Source organism: Myotis myotis, unplaced genomic scaffold, assembly GCF_014108235.1.
Source record: "Myotis myotis isolate mMyoMyo1 unplaced genomic scaffold, mMyoMyo1.p scaffold_m19_p_11, whole genome shotgun sequence".
Taxonomy (NCBI): Eukaryota; Metazoa; Chordata; class Mammalia; order Chiroptera; family Vespertilionidae; genus Myotis; species Myotis myotis.
Window position 1 is genome coordinate 6,731,769 of NW_023416315.1, and position 19,664 is coordinate 6,751,432.

At 45.5% G+C, this 19,664-nt stretch overlaps 1 protein-coding gene across 2 annotated transcripts in view; it reads right to left on the reverse strand.

Annotated features, from left to right (window-relative positions):
• BMPER (BMP binding endothelial regulator) overlaps nucleotides 1-19,664 on the reverse strand; it is a 206,359-nt gene that overhangs the window by 142,699 nt on the left and 43,996 nt on the right. For both annotated transcript variants that reach the window (XM_036327350.1, XM_036327349.1), the window contains exons 4-6: nucleotides 12,630-12,712; nucleotides 9,544-9,634; nucleotides 5,135-5,217 (exon numbers count right to left, since the gene is read on the reverse strand). In XM_036327350.1, the coding sequence (XP_036183243.1) occupies nucleotides 5,135-5,217; nucleotides 9,544-9,634; nucleotides 12,630-12,712 (257 nt within the window). The remainder of the gene's footprint in view (nucleotides 1-5,134; nucleotides 5,218-9,543; nucleotides 9,635-12,629; nucleotides 12,713-19,664) is intronic.

A 19,664-nucleotide genomic window follows, 5' to 3' on the forward strand; every position in this document is an offset into this window, starting at 1 on the left:
AGGGAGAGATTGCAGGTTCCCCCCTTTGCTTGAGTTCAAGGTCAAGTCTGAGCGTGGCCCAGATCATCAGTGGGCGCTTCCTGCCACTGCGTCTTGCTGCCATGCACAGTGGAAATTTCTGAGGCTGAGAGAACACTTTTCAAGCCAGAGATCTCCACAGAAGTCATCCACATTCCATGCAATTTATAATAAGTGCTCCAGCAGCGGGTTATAAATCCATCTTCCTCTCTGAGCGCCATCAACTGCGATGCGCATCTCCCTGTTCCCTGCTGAATTGGTGAGGGCTAACAGTGCCGGGGAAATAAAGCTGCAGAGTGCGAGAGAGGCAGTGGGGGATACAGGAAAATTGAGCGATGCTTATGAATGCCCTTTATGAACCACGCACTGAAGGTACACAGTCAGCCTTGTACCCCAGTGAAGTGAAATACTAAAATGATCAATCACAACAATATTAGCGATCATTTTCAATATCTGGAAAGTAAAGTATGGTTGCTCTGAAGGGTTCGGCAACAGGACTTCTCTGATCTGGTAGTCAGAAGGAAGGTGTGGGCTTCTACAGGCAGATGGGTGGGTGTTAACTAGGTACGGGGCACGATAGATGCGAAAGGACAGAAGGAAGAAAAAGCAGCCCAGGTCAAGGCCATGCAATGTTAGACCAGTGCTCCTCAAACTCTATTCGGCAAATGAATCCTCTGAGAAGCTTGTGAAACTGCATTTCAACTCAGCGGGCCTGGGGAGGGGCCCAAGGTTCTGCGTTTCTAAGAAACTCTGGGATGAGGCCAAGGCTGCGGGTCTGGTGCACACCGTGTGCAGTGCGGACCTGAGGCTCTGCCCAGAGGCCAGAGCAGAGAGAACGAAAGAACTTGGCAGAGGTCAGGGGCCTGGGTCTAAGAGGGGTGGGAACCATGAAGATCTCCATTTCCTTTGTTCTCGCCAAACAACCATCCTCGGAGTTCATTTTCCCAGGAGACAGCACTTTGCGATCTCCGAAGTGTAAGTGAGAGCAAAGGTGTTTATGGACTTCAGGGCCTCCAAGAGCCAATAAAGCACGGCTCCTTCATCACAGACAGCCCATTAACAACCCATGTTTATTAGTAAAAATCCTCGGAACTTAATACGCCTTTGTCAGCAGAAGTAATTGATCTTGGCCGGTTAATTTGGCTGCTTTTACAGACTGAGGACTTGCCACTCTTTTAAGAGCGTCCGACAGCTCCGTGGGCTTCCTTCCCTTCAGCCAGCAGTTTCCAAGAGCCCCAAGGCTTCTTACAATCGTTCTCTCGGAAAGAGAGCGCAGCCATCTCTCAGTGGCACATTGGTCTTCGGCCTCAGAGGCCTGGGAGACACGGGATTTCACAGAAAGGCCTGCGCCCACTGCCACCACCCCGTTCCTTGCGAATTGCCTGACAAAGGCATGCAGAGCTGTGTGCTGTTCCATGAGGCAGGTAATAAAAGCTCAAGATTAAGCAAAAGAGACGCAGATGTGTGCTTTAACCAGTGCTTGGTATAAACTATATGCTTTCCTTCTGCCTTAGGAGAGAGTCAACTTCTTTCCCTTTTAAAATTAATACAGAGCCCAGCCAGTGTTGCTCAGTGATTGAGTGTTGACCTATGAACCAGGTCATGGTTGGATTTCCAGTCAGAGTGCATGCCCAGGTTGTGGGCTTGATCCCCAGTGTAGGGTGTGCAGGAGGCAGCCATAAATGATTCTCTCGCATCATTGATGTTTCTCTCTCTCTCCCCCTCCCTTCTTTCCTCCCTCCCTCCCTCCCTCCTTTCCTCTCCCTTCCTCTCTGAAATCAATAAAAACATATTAAAAATAAAATAAATATAGGACTTATTCAGACTGAACACAGGCCATGAGGAAGACACACTAAATGACTCAGACAACTCTGAGGAACAGCCAGAGGGGCTCAGGTCTGCACCCCCTGGTGAGTATTGGGACTCTGGAGAAGGGATTCTCTTGGCTCTCTTACGTATCTGAGTAGATGGGGGTGATACGGTTTCACAAGCAATAGGAAAGGATTCTTCACATGAGTCATGATGATATTCACCCCTAAAAATGTCAGGCGCTCTGCTTCTGGAATGGGTCAGAGTGAAATTGTGAAATCCTCTCCAGTTATCTTCAAACGTCAGCATGCGCTCAGCTGTCTGGAACGCCCGCAGTATAGACGTCCCGACCCGAGTCAGGATGTAAAATCATGGGTCAGGCATGTGTTTCACTATCTAAAGAAGCCATCTCAATGAGATGGGTGTCTCTCCAGTCGTCCGCCTCCGTCACCACATCACAAAACCATGGGTAGACAGAGCTTCCCAAATTTGAAGAGTGTAACTAAGATGGTTGGATACGAAACACAAGCCAGCTGACATACACAGTACTTACTGGAGAGTTGGGGGGTGGGGGGGGGCAACTGAAAGGGTTGGAGATTCATTTATCAGAGACGGGTAATATTCACGAAGGATTCCTCACAGGTGCACAACTCCAGAGGCAGTGGTCTGAGGCAGAGAGCAATCTAAAGAGATGGGGATATCTATCTAACAATAGCTATTCTTCCCCAGCAAGAAGGGGCTGGTGGCTTTAAAGGGCAAGAATGTCACAGTTTGAAAGAGAAGACAGTCCTGGTTTTAATGTGCTGTGTCACAAAGGCATGTACCTCAGTTGCAGGCTTGATCCCCAGCCCTGGTCAGGGCATGTGCGGGAGGCAACTAATTGATGTATCTCTCCACATCCCTTACACTCAAATATCTATGAAAAAAATATCCTAGAGTGAGGATTAATAATAATAAAAAACAACAACACCCAGGCTATTTTAATAACAAGCTGCAGAGGGAATAAGGACACGTATGTAATGCCTTAATCAATAAAGAAAAAAAATAAGCTGCAAAAAAAGTTTTGTATTCTCAAAAATAAAAACTGCTCTGATGGCCCTCTCATACCTAAGCTTACTCACAAGTGTCCTATCCCCAAGCACGGCTCCGCCCTCTCTGCCGCTCGTCCTGTCAGTGGGAAGATGGACATCACAGCCATTAGTGGCTCCAAAGCGCTGAGGATAGCAAAAGGGAACTAGAAAGAATATAGGATTAGGACTATAAGAACATGGGCAATCAGATGTAGGGGTACAGAAAATGATATCGAATATAGGTCTGCAGAGAACTCACTGAACAGGAAAGCTTGAGCAACCAACATCTTTGAACTTTTATTTCTTCAACCAAAATTGAAAGCAGGACTTCCAGGGCCCTGAGTTTGGCCCTCAGGTGTGCTGTGTTTAGAAACACATGGACTCCGAATGCCTTGAGTACATTTGAGTTTGTGACCCTGCACATATGACCTCCAAACTCACTTCCGCTCCCCAATACTGAATTACTTCACATGACTGTTATTGGTAAATCTACAGGATCTTCCATCCTCTTTCCACGTCCTAAATCCCACCCCCACTCCCTCAAGGAGGCTCATCTGCTCAGCCTTGGCATACCTTTCCGGGAAAGATGGTTTGTTTAGGTGCAGATTTAAAATTTCCTACTTAAGAGGTGCCTTGTTTTTCCTCAATCTACCCAAAAGAATGGGATACACACACAAAATTATCAGCAAACTTTACAGCTGCCAATAGGAAAAAAATAAGCAATATTTAATAGCAAATAGAAATTATCTATATAAAAACAAAGCTATTTATCCACATGGAAGTGGAATCTGAATATGCAAAATCATGTTCATTTTCATTAGTCAATTATCTTTGTTTTTATATATTACAATATGATGTGCATTATATACCTCATATTACAAACATATACACATATATCCTCTCCTTCCCAGTCTCCCTCCCCCTTCCTTCTTTCCTCTCCCTTCCCCTTACAAAAACACCCTCCCCTGGGCCATGCTTACTTCACTCGGGACTCTCTAAGTTGTATGTGCTGTAGGAAGGGGAAAGATTTTAGGAAAGACGTGTAGAGAAATGACAAATGCTGTGATTTACGATGATCCACATATGATTCTACTTTGGTGAAATTACGATGCTAGAGTTCCCCATTATTTTTAATATTCTGAGATGCACACTGTATGTTCTTTATGACAAAAGCTTAAAAGCTTTAAAAATATATGGTGTAAATAACTTGGAACGGCTTGTTAAGACTAGGTTCCCATCATCACTGGGACCACCATCATCACCAATAATTTTACTCCAAATTTAAAATACAAAAATAAAAAAGATCCCCTCCATCAAACCTCAGAGGGAAGGTAGGGGAGGGTGGGGGTAAGGGGAAGAGATCAACCAAAGGACTTGTATGCACGCATAAAAGCCTAACCAATGGACACAGACAATAGGGGGGTAAGGGCATGAGTGGGAGGGTTGGGGGATAATGGGGGGATAAGGACACATCTGTAATACCTTAATCAATAAAGAAATTAAAAAACAAAGATGCCCTCAACATCATCACATCAGCCAAGTTCCCTTTTTCATTCCTAAGCACTCTGAAGATATCCTTGGTTCATGAGTTACAAGTCAGCAATGCTTGGAGAGGCAGGTCTGTGGCTTTGCCTCACCAATCCCTACTCCACCCCGAACCCACAGCTTAGGGGCCACTTCCTCCTGTTTATTCCCCCAACACAACTGACCAATCTTTGGACCAGGTTCTCCACCACACAGAATACACTGAGGCGAGCTGACCCCATCTGCTTCCCATTTGACTAAAAAAACTCAACAGCTGCTTCAGCAAGAAGCTTCTTTGCCCAAAGAGCAGAGAATCCGTGTCTCCCCAAAGAAGATGCAAGTGGAGGAAAATCAGCCTCTTCCCCTCATTCCTTAGACCAGTGATTCTCAATCAGGAGTGACCTTGTTCTCAGGGAACAGGTGGCAGTATCTGCAGACATTTTTGGTTGTCAAAACTGAGGGTGAAAGTGGATGCTGCTAAACATCCTACAATTGCACAGAACAGCTGCCACGACAAAGACCTACCCAGCCCCGAATGCTAACAGTGCCAAGATCTAGCAATACACCTGCCATAGAGAGATGAGCTTTCCCCCGGGTTCCATAGCAGGAGGGAGAGAAGGAGAGACTGTAAGGAGAGTCAGGGCTGCTCGTGGTGAGTCCCAGCTGCAATTAACCAGAAGGAACATCCTCGGACCACCCAGGGCAGTACTTACAATGCAGGAACACTTGGTGCACTTGTCTCCTTCGGGCTGAAAGTCCTCTCCTTCTTGGTACTGCACACCCTCAAACACACAGCCTGGAAAGCAAAGGAGAGTTTCGAATGAGGGCAGCAGCCTTTGTTCAATTTGACCCTATTTTTCTATCCATTGCTCATCCATCTCCACCTCAAAGAGCATCCTCTTTAACCAGAGGACAATATCGCTTCATAGTAAGAAAAAAGAAAGACAGGAAGGAAGGAAGGGAGGGAGGGAGGGAGGGAGGGAGGGAAAAAAAGACCAAAAGAGTACAAAAGATTGACATGGGCCCAAAAATCTCAAGATGCTTGAAAGCACATCAGAGGTTGGGCCCAGGTCAGCCTGAGGGGGACCAGTGCACAGTGGTGAGCCGTGCAGAGCCTGTGGGACTCACCATGACCTCACTGACCAGGGCCAGGGGAACCAACACCAGAGGCGACAGACAGAAGAAGTCCCAGTGAGAGAAACCAATAATGAGCTAAATAGCAAACGACCCAAAGAGCTGCCACTCGGTGAGTAGCAGGAATTGCCCAGCCTCTACCAGGCCCTCCATACCCATGATTTTACTCCATCTTCACCAGTGAGCTACCGAGTAGGGACTTTTGTCACTGTCCCCATAAATGGGGAAGACGTGGCTCCGAGAGAAGAAGTAACTCACCCAGCTGGCCAGTGGCAGAGCTGGGATTTAAACTCAGTTCTGACCCACTGGCCACACCGTACAAATAACCAGGCACCAAGACAAGAAGACACAAAGGTAGGACAGGAGGTACCCACAGGTTTTCAGTCCCACCCTTTGTCCTGGTAAAGGGGTTGTGTTCCCCCACCAAGTCTGGATAAAAATAGGACCAGAAGCCCAGGAGGTGTCTCCCATTCAGAAAGATGCTCAGGACACTGTTATATTCGTAACAAATCTCACAAATGACCTAGAGCATAGCTGGCCAGTAATCCCCTATCACCCAGGCCATGGGGGACTGTCAGCTATTCCTCAGGTCCGTGCTCAGGAGGCACTTTGCCAGAATAGCTGAGGTCACTCTCCACATAACAGACGGTGCTGGAGGCAGCAGTCTGCCGGCCAACACTCAGCAAAGGGGGCTCTTGCAAAAGACAGCCTCATGCTCCTGGGGGTGAGTGTTCAAGGCCCGCCAACTGAACTCATCAACAGAATCCACCAAAGCCTTGAAGCAGCTGGTACCTTCCAAGAAGAAACAAGTATGACCCTCACCCACCTGATGTGGCTGCTGGACCTGTTCACTTTAAAGCTGGATATAGAGCCCTTTGTTCACTGAAAGACGTGGAGACAAACACTACTGAGTCTGACGCTGAATAACTGAGTGAAACTGCTTGTTGATGCCCACGCCCAGCCTTTCCCCACCTCCTTGCTGTTCCCATTGATTAGGGAAGACCTGGTGAACCCATGGCCCTCCCAGTGGCTGTAGCTCAGCCTGGCTCATCAAGGCAGGTACCCGGTCATCTCTTTACAAAGGACGCTGCCAACAAAGGGTCTTCCATTCTTTCATATGTTTGCACCACGGATTCTGTCAGACAGATTTCCAGATGATTAACCACAACAATCCACGTCTGACAACTTCAATAGGGAATTTTAAATGAAAATTCATGCAAACTGTTCCCATCATAACTCGCCATCTTTGAACAAAGGGTCGGGAGGAAAGGAAGGAGCAGACAACCAAGAATACCCTGAAGTGTGTCTCAGGAAGAAGCTGACCACAGACTGTGCATGTTTGTCATTATGTGGAAAAACCATCCCATGATCAATGACAGATGCCAGTCCTGAGTTAATGAAGGAGAATGTCCCACAGCTTCCCTTGAGGGTCCCTGTCTAGACTTAGCTGAGACCACCCTCCCAAGACAAAGGGTGACACATTCTGGATGTGGCCTCTGATTTGCATCCCGAAGGTTGGCCTTTGAAATTGAGAAAGGGGTGGGGGAGAAGGAACAAAGTTGATTCTTTTTTTTTTTTTTTTTATGTTTTTATTGATTTTTCAGAGAGAGGCAGGGAGAGGGAAAGAGATAGAAACGTCAATGATGAGAGAGAATCACTGATCTGTTGCCTCCTGCCCACTCCCTACTGGGGATTGAGCCCGCAGCTCAGGTATGTGCCCCGACTGGGAATTGAATCATGACCTCCTGGTTCATAGACTGATGCTCAACCACTGAGCAAATCTGTAAAGTTAGCAACAGTTGATTCTTGACCCCATAGTGGATGGCACAGAGCTTGCCCAGCTGTCAGGACCTGGTGTGTGCCACTGGCATGCTAACTTAAAGATTTGCCTCCCAGGGCATCTGAAACCAAGCAGAACAGTTATCATGGTGTGTGGGAGGTGGGAGGTGGGAGGTGGGAGGTGGGAGGAAGTACAATATGGTGGCCATGAAAGAGAGGAAGCCAGACCCTAACTCCACCTTTGGCCTCTTCTCACTCACAGGTCTTATTCCCATTGGGTCTCATTCCTTTCTCTATGAACTTCGGGCAGTACCTCACTGGTGTGTCAAGTGCATTCAATAGTGTGGTATGTACAGTCATGGAGTTCACCCTTTCCTTCAGGGAACTCAACCAAAAACAAAATGGAAGCAGCAGTTGCTCAAATATGATAACTTCAATTGCTGAAATAAAGTCACTTTGTCACTCTGATGTTTGTACACTCACACTTTCAACGGCAGCCAAAAAATATGACTATCTCCTGACTGAAGAGGAATGTTATATGTGCTCAATGGATTCTGTATCAATAAAACAACAGTCTACTCAACATGACTGAATTCATATTTAAGAGCTATGACAATTTTAAAATCTATACAGCATTTAAAAAAAAAAAAAAACTGCTCTGTTATCCATCTCAAGCTTGGAATTACCTGGGAGGGCTGGGTCCCACTCTCAGAGATTTTGATGAAATTGCTCTGTGATGCAGCCTACACATCAAGATTTATTTTTTAAAACTTCCTGGGTGATGTTAATGTGCAGCCTTGAAAACTAGTGATCTAACTTAATAAAGATCTTTTAGGCAATGTTGAGCATGGCTAGATGATACAAAGCATATTTAGTGCACTCAGAAGAAAAAAGTGACTATGGAAAGAATTATCAACCAGTTTTTGGTCTTCATGCAAGCTCATCCAATAATACTCCACAGCAGTCCCACTGTAAAAAGGAAGATGGGCTCAGTAAAGACTGTGCAGGGCCCGGCTGGTGTTGCTCAGTGGTTGAGCATCGATCTATGGACCAGGAGGTCATGGTTCGATTCCCAACAGTGCACAAGCCTGGGTTGCAGGCTCGATGTCCAATAGGGGGCATGCCGGAGGCAGCTGATCAATAATTTCCTTTCATCATTGATGTTTCTCTCCCTCTCCCTTCCTCTCTCTCTGAAAATCAATAAAAACATACTTTTAAAAAATGAGAAAAAACTGTGCGGGGAACTTAGGAAGGTCAGAAGTAGTGGAGAGGGGCCTGTCCTTATGTCATTTGAAGATGAGAAAAGACCAGACCTCAGAAGGAACTCAGGTCTGGATATATTTCAGACAGGATGGAGGGGAACAGCCGGCGCCTGAGCAGGGAGCCTCATCTTCGCCGAGCGACCCACCGTGTGGCCATAGCCATGACCCAGGAAGGTTTGCAGAACAGAAGGCTCTTTGGAGATTAACCTCAAAAGCAAGGAGGAGTTGTGGGTATCACCTCCAATGAGGAAAACACTCTGTGAAAAACCCCAAATGCAGAACATCTGTCTAAGAGGATGGGCCAGGGGCTTAAGGGCTCAGGAAAAAATCTCTCACCTCACAATCCCCGGGCTCAGACCTAGGCGAGCAAAGGTGCAGGAGGCCTTGGTAATCCCGCTCGGAGGTGAGAGGAAGCCATCCAGCCACTGAGAGGAAGGAGCCCCCCACCGTCAGCTGGGCTGAGGGGCCTCTGCAAAGACCTGGGCCCAACTTGCTGCACCAGGCGGACAGCGGAGGCCAGCACAAGCCTAGGCTGAATTCCCTCGGGGCCACAGCTCTCGGTTTTCAGCAAACATCTGGTTACCTCATCACCCAGGCGAGCTCTGGCCAAGGGATTGCAAACTGAAGCAGTAAAGACATTTCTGGTAGCGAGGCAAAGCCACAGCCTCTCTTTCCAAAATAAGCGTTACCTGCGGCCCGTGGAGTGGAAAGCAGGCCGCTGAGCCCCGAGCAGCCACATGCCAAGACCTACAGCGCGTTGCATTCATCCCAGGCTCCCAGGGAGGCCAACCAGACATTTCTAGGCAAAGAAGTTTGCTCTCTAAACCCATTAGGTGCACAGATGTAAAGGGAGAAACAGTCCGGTCGGGAGAGGGGAACAACAGGCATTCTGGACAGCGCTCAGAGGTTCCAGCAGTAACTGCAGCCTCCCCGTCCTGGGAGTTTACCTGGACACGTGGGGCAGCACAGTCCCAGATCCTTGGAGGGATTTCTACAGTGCACGACGCACCGCACCTCAGACTCGGTGACCACGCCTTCCTGAAAAACAGAACAGCAAGGTCAGCCCAGAATCCCCGCTGCAGACTCATTCACTTTTGGAAAGTAACCAAGGTAACTGGAGAGGAGTCCCAACACAAACGTGCAAAGCGAGAGTGGTGTCAGGTCCAGAGGTACGTGGCCCAGATGAGGTCAGATCTCCCTGGCTCAGCCCATGGAGGCTAGTTCCTCACCCTAATCTTACTCTTTCTCTTTGGCCCTATTTTCTTGCTTTCTTTTAAATCTAATGTTTAAGCCTGACCTGCATAGCTCAGTGGTTGAGCGGGGCCCCAGGAACCAGGAGGTCATGGTTCGATTCCCGGTCAGAGTATATGCATGGATTGCGGGCTTGGTCCCCAGTAGGGGGTGTGCAGGAGGCATCCGATCAATGATTTTCCCTCATCACTGATGTTTCTATCTCTCTGTCCTTCTGCCTTCCTCTCTGAAATCAATAAAAATAATTTTTTAATAGTGTTTAAGACCCTGATGTCAGTTAGTAGCCTGCAGTGCCTTGCTGTACATTCACAATTGTTTTTAAGTTTTCAACACTTACCGTATTTTCTATCACTGTCATTATACTGTAAGCCATTAATTTTGAGGCAAAGAGTATGAACAATAATATCCCAGACGGGCATCTGGAGACGTAAATCCTAACCCTTCTAGAAATACCTAGACCAGCTCCGCAATTTAGACATTCCACTCTGCCTCCTTGAGAGACGGGCTCGCCAACATCCACTGAAGAGACTAGATAAAACGATTTTTAAGTTCAGAATACCTATGTCAAAAGAGAGACTTCAGGTCTTAATAGCAAAATCAAGTGACTCATTTATAAATTGATGCTGGGATTCTAGTATTTTAACGTCAACTGAAACATTACTTAATTTTTAGAGTTGGCTTTTGAAGAATGTTCACCATATTCTCTACCTATTTTATACATGGATTTGTATATGTGTGTTTGCTGACTGTTTAGTCTTATTTTGAGGGGAGGTGTAGCACAGGCTAAAAATAATGTAACCATCTAATAAATAGATGCTTTTCTTCATCGTGTCCGCCACCAGCGCATCTCATTCCTACAAGGAAGGGTTCTTTCCTACATGTCTTCATATCTGTCAGGCCGGAGGCGTCCGCCACCAGTGGAGTTTATTGTGATCTATATCACAGTGGGAAAGAACAAAACAGCTGCCAAATTTCTGTAAGAGACATCAAAAAAGGATCTGTGCTTTAGTTATATAACTGAAGCAATGCAAAGAGCTACGGCTCAACATCCATTTCCCTTTATTATCTGCAATACAGATGGAGAATTCAGGTTTGCATGAATTTCCTGTCTCATCTTCAGAGCATCCTCTGCCAGTAAAAAACGAGAAGCAGAAAACCAAGGTGAATTTTTCACCATCAGAACTCCTTTGGTAGGAGGGTCTAAGAAATAAGCTCGAATTCAACGCAAATGGAAATAAACCAGATCATCAGGCCAGCTGTTATCCGTCTGGTACCTAGTTGGACCCCAGACACGCAGGCTCTACCTGAAGTGATTTTAACGCCAGGCTCCTCATTGCTTACCACCACCCTGTGAGATAGTACCAGCCTCATTTTGCGGGGATGGAAGTGGGGTCCAGGGAGGTTAGATAGCAAGTGCCATGAGTGGCAGGCCCATAGGTCCCTTGCTACACTGCACTCTCTCCTGTTACTTAACTTGTGGGCATTTAATAAGAACATGAATAGGTAAAATTCAGATTTCAGTAAACTAAATGTAAATATAATTTTTAAAAATATACTTTTATTGATTTCAGAGAGAGGAAGGGAGAGAGATAGAGAGATAGACACATCTATGATGGGAGAGAATCACTGATCAGCTGCCTCCTGCACACCTCCCACTGGGGATTGAGTCCACACCCTGGGCATGTGCCCCGATCAGGAAACAAATGGGTGACCTCCTGGTTCATGGGTTGATGCTCAACCACTGAGCCACTCTGGCCAGGCTAAATGTAAATGTTTGAGAGAAGATCAGAGAGAGTCCTGGCCAGTGTGGCTCAGTTGGTGGGGCGTCATCCTGTGCACTGAAAGGTCAGGGCACATACCCAGTTTGTGGGCTTGATCCCTGGCTGGGGATGCATATAGGAGGCCACTGATCCACCTCACATCAATGTTTCTCTCTCTCTCCCCCCCCTTCCCTTTTTCTCTCTAAAATCAATAAAAACATATTTTTAAGAAAAAGATCAGAAGGAAATATACATTATTATACTAACCTTCCTCCTTTAAACGCAAAAGCATATGCTTGGACAGTGAAATGGAGTGGGGTAGAATGATTTAACAGCACCTTCTCTACAGAGGAGACTTTTAAAATTATGTCCAAATCCAATGAGCATTGTTTAAAGAGCATTTCTCAAGGGGTGAAAAAAGAAGTTTGAACACTGAGATTCTGCATTTGTCCTTTTGTTTATCTCGCTGTGCTTCAGACCTGTCACCATCAGAGCCGCATGGGGTCAGCGCTCTTTCCGAGTTCCGCAAGCACCAGCCACAGTGGGCTGCTCAGGGGCGGACCGGGTGGCTCTTCAATGAGTTGGGTTGAAATCACGGAGGTTGCAGTGTCCTAATTGCTTTGACTGAATATAGTGCACAGCTTGGCTCCAATTCAAAATGTGTCTGAATCCAAGGAGGAAAACATTACCTCTAACAGTACCTCTTCCTGCTCACAGGAATTTGGGTTTTGCTTAAAGCTGGCTCACAGGAAGCCATGAATTCTCCCCAAGGACGTATGCACCTTCCAGGAGTTTTTTCAGGCACAATGTAACAACGGTGAGCAACCTTGCTGTGTGTTTCTAGAAGCAAGTCCAATACAATATCTATCCTGTACTGTCTTGGTTCGGTGAATGCCACAATAAATATGTACAAGAACACAGTTGGGTTTTGTTGTTGTTTTGTTCTGTACTGTCTGAAAGGAACTTCTGAGGAGGACTCTACAGATTCCCCTTCCTGGGAGGGTAAGACCGCCGGACCGTACCTGGCACTGGCGCAGGACACAGGGCTCCGCGGGACTCTGCCACTTGAAGGAGCTGTTGTAGGTGTTTCCTTCATAGGTGCAACCTAGACCAGAAACGGAAGCAGGAAGACAGGCCAACAATGAATATGGGTTTTTTTCCCTTTATCTTTGAAGCAAAAGAAGTCATGTCATCTCAGCCAGGACTGGTGATTACAGGACCCATCAAATTGCTTTGCTATTCTCCCCAAAACACAACTAAGCTTTTAAAATATCCACTTGGCTTTCGCTTGCATTAATTCTTTGACTACTGAGAAGATTAACTGCACAGACTATATTTTCACATGAAAAAGCATGGATTGATGAGCCCTCTTGGCCAAAATGCATAACCTTGTGCGTGACTTTATTTATGCCATATGAAATATGGGGAGGACCGAGGCTAAAACAACACAGTGAAAGGGATCTTATATAAGATTCAGTGGACTCAAAATTGCTGAAGGTCAAGAGGGAAGGTTAAAACATGGTAGGAACTAAAAGCAGAAAATTAAAATATAGGAAATAATTGCAAAATTCCATTTCCATCTGAGTCTCCTGACAAGCTATGATCTTCACCAGCTGAAACCCCCCAAGTCTTGCCTCCCAGCCCTTAGAGCTATGATTTCATATTTCACTTTTATTTATTTCAGGTTGTGAACTAGATTAAGGAAATCTGAAACAGTCAATGTATAGATGATCACATGTTAATTCACTAGCCAAACAGAAGTCAGGCTCACTCATGGAAACAAGCAGAAGCCAAAGGCCAGAGATCCTCAGAAGAGGCCCCTAGCCAGTTAAGTCCCTGTAGAAAGAGCCAAAGAAATAATGATGCAAAGCTCATAGCCTAGATCTTGATTTCATTTTTCTAAATAACACCCTCCTTCCTGTGTGTGACACTTTGTGGGAAGAAGCACCACATATTAGATTATTAGGAGCCCACCAGGCAAAGGGATTTATCAGTGAGAATCCGAGTGCTTAGCCCAAAGAGTACAGAGGCTGGACACACACATGGGATAATGTAGCACTAAAAGGACCCACCTCTTGGTACCAATGATTGACATCTGCCAAGCCAATCACATCAGTTCACATCAGTTTTCCTTGTCCAGGATACAGGGAGGAGATTCACCTCCTTCCCTGAATTCTGCTGTGGTAACAACAATAAACCCTTCTTACTACATACAAACAGAATGATAAAGGGCTTCAGAACATTTCGATAGACATTTTCATGGGCTTGGAACCATGCTCTGAATTCCCAGAGGATTATGAATGATTGAAAAGAGCTCAGTAATGCTCTCCTCTCTAGTTCCTACAAATCAAATTACGAAAGTACACAGCTGATTGAAAACATATTAGGGAAATGCTTTCACTATATATTTTTTAATTTCCTTTGCATGAAGTGTTACAGCGATAAAACGTTCAACCACCGGAACCCCTAGCACACTACAAATGCGTACGCCAAACCAAGAATGAATACAGTGAATTTTCAACAATGAAAACCAATATAAAACAATTTGGGAGAGCATAAATCTTCCTGCACTCACGCACTCACAACAGACGCACCCTGTGCATGTCTGATCCGCTAAGGCAGACTCACGCGGATAATAAATAACTTGTTCTGAGAGAGGGAGGCGGGGAAATCAGGGGCCAAATCTAATTCGTGTTCAGTCCAAGTAAATATGAGATGCCTGCCAAGTCTGCCCGTGGGGTTTCCAAATATGTTATATATTTTCATCCTCCGGATTAAAAAAACACACACAAAAAAACTGAAAGAAAGGGTGATTTTATGCCGCTAATAGGGCAGGAAAAGCTCTTGCCTTTTGACTGTGGAGGAGGAAGTGCTTACAAAACCCACACAGACCAAGAAGGGACTGCTGGCCAAGAGGCTGCTCAGCAAGGCCAGCTCATGTGCACGGGCTCCCAGGAGGGGAAAGGCCTCTCTGAATCATCCCGCTCGATGTGGGATAAAAGCTATTGGAACAAGTGGTCCTCGGTGCAGGGAATCCAGCAAGGTTTTCTGCTTCAAGTAACTGTCGATTGGAAGTTTGGCTCTTCTCCCCTATTTTAACATGCAAAGACCAAGGTCAAGTTGTAAACTGCTCTACTGCTTCACTGCCCTTGTTTGCCTGTCAGCCTACCACACCTGGCTCCATAGAATAGATTTTCCCAAATGTGGGAGGAGTCTGAGTGACAGAACAGACTCAAAAACACCGGTGGTAATCTCTTTAGTGAATACCATGCACATCCGTACCTTTTCCTTCTTCGCCTAACCTCACCAGCATCGGCTAGTTATGGAGACTCCAGTATACCAAGCATGATGGTAGATTCCCTACCCTAAGGGATTCTAGGAAATAATATATTGAAAGGAAGGCTATGCCCACTGCTCTCTGGTTCATAGTCGAAGATAAACATGTTATCCTAAGCCAAACACTAACACGCGCTATGTGAAGACACATGTACATGCAATCAAAAAGAACCTCGGGTTTACCCTAGAATTAATTCTTATTCTCTGTAAGGCAACTTTCTTTATAATAAATTCTATTAGCCACCACCTTTATGCTGCTAATACGGCAGACAGGCACTATCTTGCCTTTGTTTTTATGTTCACCAGAGGAGTAATATACTACGTATCTCCTACTGGCCACAGTAGATGAGCAGGCAAAGAAAAGGTTCCATTATACCTTAAGCACACTCGACAGTGCTCCTCAAACTACCTCTGGTGAAAGGCCAATTTGTTTTGTTCTCCCAATTAAACGTGGACTAAAACTTCCATAAACTATAATCAAAATGAATTACTAGAAAATTTAAATTTAAAAGGCTAGGACAAAATATAAGCCTAATGCTTTATCATTAAATGTAACACGCATAGAATTACACACTTGAATTATAAAAATAAAAAAAATTTAAAAAATTCGAATCGTTTACTCTCCATTCCTGCACTTACCTAATTGTAGACCAGTCGTGGTCTATGGATCATCAGTGGCTGACAAAGCACATTTTGGGGTGCACTATACTGGGGGATGTGTTGTGGGGTCAGGACCAACCCAAAGAAATAATCAAAATATTTCAACCTTAGATAGTTAGAACTAGAAGCCAACTTATTGATAATATAGATTATCTCCTTCACTTTACAGGTGAAAAGATATGCACAGGAAAATCAGAGTAGCTTACTCAAGGTAAGAAAGCATTTTGTGTGAAATTAACACTGGAATCCAAGCCCTGTGCGAAATTGACATGTACACACCCAGGTCTAAACTGGCAGTATTATTTGGGCACTTCTGAATTCATAATACCTTTGCACTGAGGAGTTAAAGGCCCAGGAGAAAAGCCAATTCTATCCTTATAAAATTAAATGAGCAGATCCAAGAACTAAATGAAAGACTGGGTAAGTGGGGTAAGCAAATGAATGGTTAGGCAACCAGTAAAGTAGCGTTTCCTTTCTCTTTAAATATTTTTAAATAAACTTTCGACAAAAGAATTTATAAACATTCATTAGTTTTCGTCTGGCAAGAAAAAAAAAAAAAAAAGCAGTGCCGAGTCCACAAGCTTCAATAAAACCATTGCAGTAGGAGGAAGTGGTTATTTTCTGATAAAATCACTAGACTTCATTTGAACCAATCGTTCTCAATCTGGGCAATTTTGCCTTCCCCCATCCCCCACCCAGGACACTGAGTAATGGTAGGAGATATGTTCAGTTATCACAAATGGAGGATCAAGGTGCTACGAACACCTAGTGGGTAGAGGCCAGAAATGCTGCTGACCATCCTATGATGCACAACAAAGAAGCAACCAGTTCAAACTGTCAACTACGCCAAGGCTGAGAAACCCTGATCTAAACCATCACACATCGCCCCAAGTGGTTCTTCTTTACAAAACTGAAATAACACAAAAACAAGACGAAGCCAGCTACACTTTTCTTCTGTGTGTATATTGCCTTTTTTGCTTGTTTAATATTTTCAGGGTGGAGAAGAATTGCAGAGCTTTTTTTTTTGTAAACACACATACTCTTAGAGAGAAACTTGGCGTAGTCAATGAGTCAACTCAGAAAACATGTGGCAAAGGAAGAACACAAATAAATTGAGTCCACAATTAAGCAATCAAATACATTTTTCCTATTAGTGGTGGCCTTTTTCAGTGGCCACAGTATCCCAGGGGAGAGAGAATACCACACATTTTCATCACTCTGTTGTTAAAATAGCTGTTAAATATCATCAGGACTAGAAAAAAACAGCAATGGCCTTATAACAGCCTTCATCCCACCTGGTTCCACCCTTCTAATCTCAATCTGTCCATTTCTCAAGTTCGCATCAGCCCACGAGCAGAGAACTTGATCTTCCTGCTACCAATAAGTCAAGCCCATGCCATGGTCCCAACTTACTTTACCAGCCCCGTCCCCTTCACACCTGGAACTCCATCTAGATCCCTGGGATTATACACCTTTCCTTGATCATAATGAACTTGAATGCTTCTTAAAACAGGTTAAGTTCTTCAACCAAGGCTATCTGGCTTCCACCATCCCACTGACATCCCACCGAAGGGCCAAAACCAAGGACACCCAGTCTTTACCTTTTAGGTCCTCTCTGTGGCCATCTGACCACGCTTTCCTGCTTCTCATACACCCCACATGCCTTCTAGATGCTCTCCTCCAATTATCCTCACTCCCTCCACACCTGCCTCCACTAAGCCTCTGGTTATTTCTCACCTGGACCATCACAGAGGCTCACTGACTGTTTCTCAAAGAAACAGGGCTTTCTCAAGCATCCTCTTGCACAGCTACAAGTGTGGCTCCTTCAAATCCCCGTCTTACTATCTCATTCGCACAGCTGAACCCTAACAGTGACTGGTTCACAGCCTGGCTGAGGTGTCGACTGGTACCCGCAACCTTCCTTCTCCAGACCAACTGGATCCGAGTCTCTGGAGGTAGGAAGTGGAGCCTTTACAAGTCAAACTTCGTACCATATAGAGCTCTCGGGCGTGGCCTGTGCTCACTGCGTCATTCTCTTACCTCTGTTCCCAAACTCCCTCCATGCAGGCATGCCACACTTAGAATCCGCCCACCCCACCAATATGGCCAGAAGGTCTCATCCCAATGTTTTGCAAATATTGGTCCCTGCTTGAAAAACCCAGATCTTACCCATTCCCTTCATCTACATCATCCCCACAGTGACACACACCCAGGTCACCCAGGTTCTCCTTGACTTAACTAACTCCTCCTTCAAGATTCATCTCAAGGTCACCTTCTCTGGGAAGCCATCCCCACTCAGGGCATGCCCCTTCTCCATGCACACGTGGCCTCTGAAATATTCATGTCCAAATCCCTTACAGTACTTTGTGTGTAGCTGGTGCTTCATCACTGTTTGCTTTCACTGGTAATGAACAGTAAGTTCCAACATAGAGCCATTCCCAGAAACCACGGCGGCGAACACAGGAAGCATGACATTCCCTGGACCTCCTGTCTTCTCCTCTTGGCAGGTGGACAGTTCAGTTCACTATTCCACCCCCAAAAACAGCCAGCTTTCCTGGATCTGTGTCTCCTAACCGACTCCTTCCTCCTCTGCGGACCAGGCAGGCTATGACGGAACACAATCTGGAAAGCCCTTTAGCATCCCACCATCTACCAAACCTTCGAAATGACAAGTATATCAACACTTTCCGGCCCCTCTTCCCACACTCTTCAAGACTCACCTCCAGCTGATTTTCAGAAGGTGTCTTTTTCTTTCCAAAATCCACTTCTGTCCCCCAAATTACTAGTTTATTCTTGTCCGTTGGGGGCAGAGTTAGCATGCAAACTACGACAGTTACTTAAATTAAACCCAACTAGGGGTCTTTGAAGTCAGTTCATGCCGCATGGAGCAGGGTGGCAGAGCAGGCGGGTCTGCCAGGCTTTGCAGCTTCCGGGCCACCTGATCCAGCATCCAGCCCTGGACTTGGTCAATGAGCCCCAATTCCCCCAGCCCATGCAATTTGTGTAATGAACCACTTTTCAGACGCTGTTCTCCAGAAACATGAAGAAGTAGAGTCAGGAGGGATAAACATAAAATCGGACCAGCCATTCTAGGACTTAAATGGTGTCCTTAGGAGTTCATTGAAAACAGGCTGTTACTACTCTTCCAGGCCCTACCTCCCGGGGATCCTGCAGGCAATGCTGCTTATTTGGGGCTAATGGAGATTTTATAGCCAAACCATTTCCTCGATCCCAAGAGAAAGGATCAGACCCATGAACCGAGTTCTTAAAGAGGAGCCTTCTGGCCACAACATTCGTTTTCATAACTTCTTTGTTTTGTTTTCCAATTAGGATTTAAATATATGATTGAAATGAAATCATCAGCAATAGGAAGAGAAATGATAGAAAGCTCTACTTAATTTTGATGGCTTTAGAAATAAAACCCCGAATATACAGAAATATCAGATGAGTACAGATGGCGTGCAAGTTCAGCTCATTTCACCAATAAAAAGGAACACAGAAATCTCCGTGTGACTGCCTTGGAGATCTATGTGTTTATTGGAGACTATAAAGTGATGGAATTGTGTGGCTTAAAGAACCAGACTCTGAACTGCCTGGGATTATGACATACACACTATCTGGCATACATCAAGGTAGTAACACAGATTCTATGAGCCAAAACTAATTCAGTATTCTATTTGTTATAATATGTTTTCTAACGTTTAAAAATTTTAATACAATAAAGGAAATATGCAATGTGTTCAGGGAAAAAAAATACTTGCAACCACTTTTTTATATGAGCACATGGTCCATCATTCCTGCATTTGCTCGGTTCTTTCAGAATCACCCCTAAATGTGGGAGTGCGTCCACCCCCGGCTGAGTCAGCATTGCAGCCGCTATTCCACCCTCAGCTCCCCACTGTCAGAGCACACGCCCACTGTGGGCAGAGGAGAAAGAGGGAAGCTGAGCTCACGCTGAGCAAAAGTGGGAAAGGGAGGAAACATGGGAGAGACCGTCCTGTGAGGTCACCAGGCTGGTTTTCTGACGCGGGCAGGAGATGTTGGTCACCGAGGTGATTGCC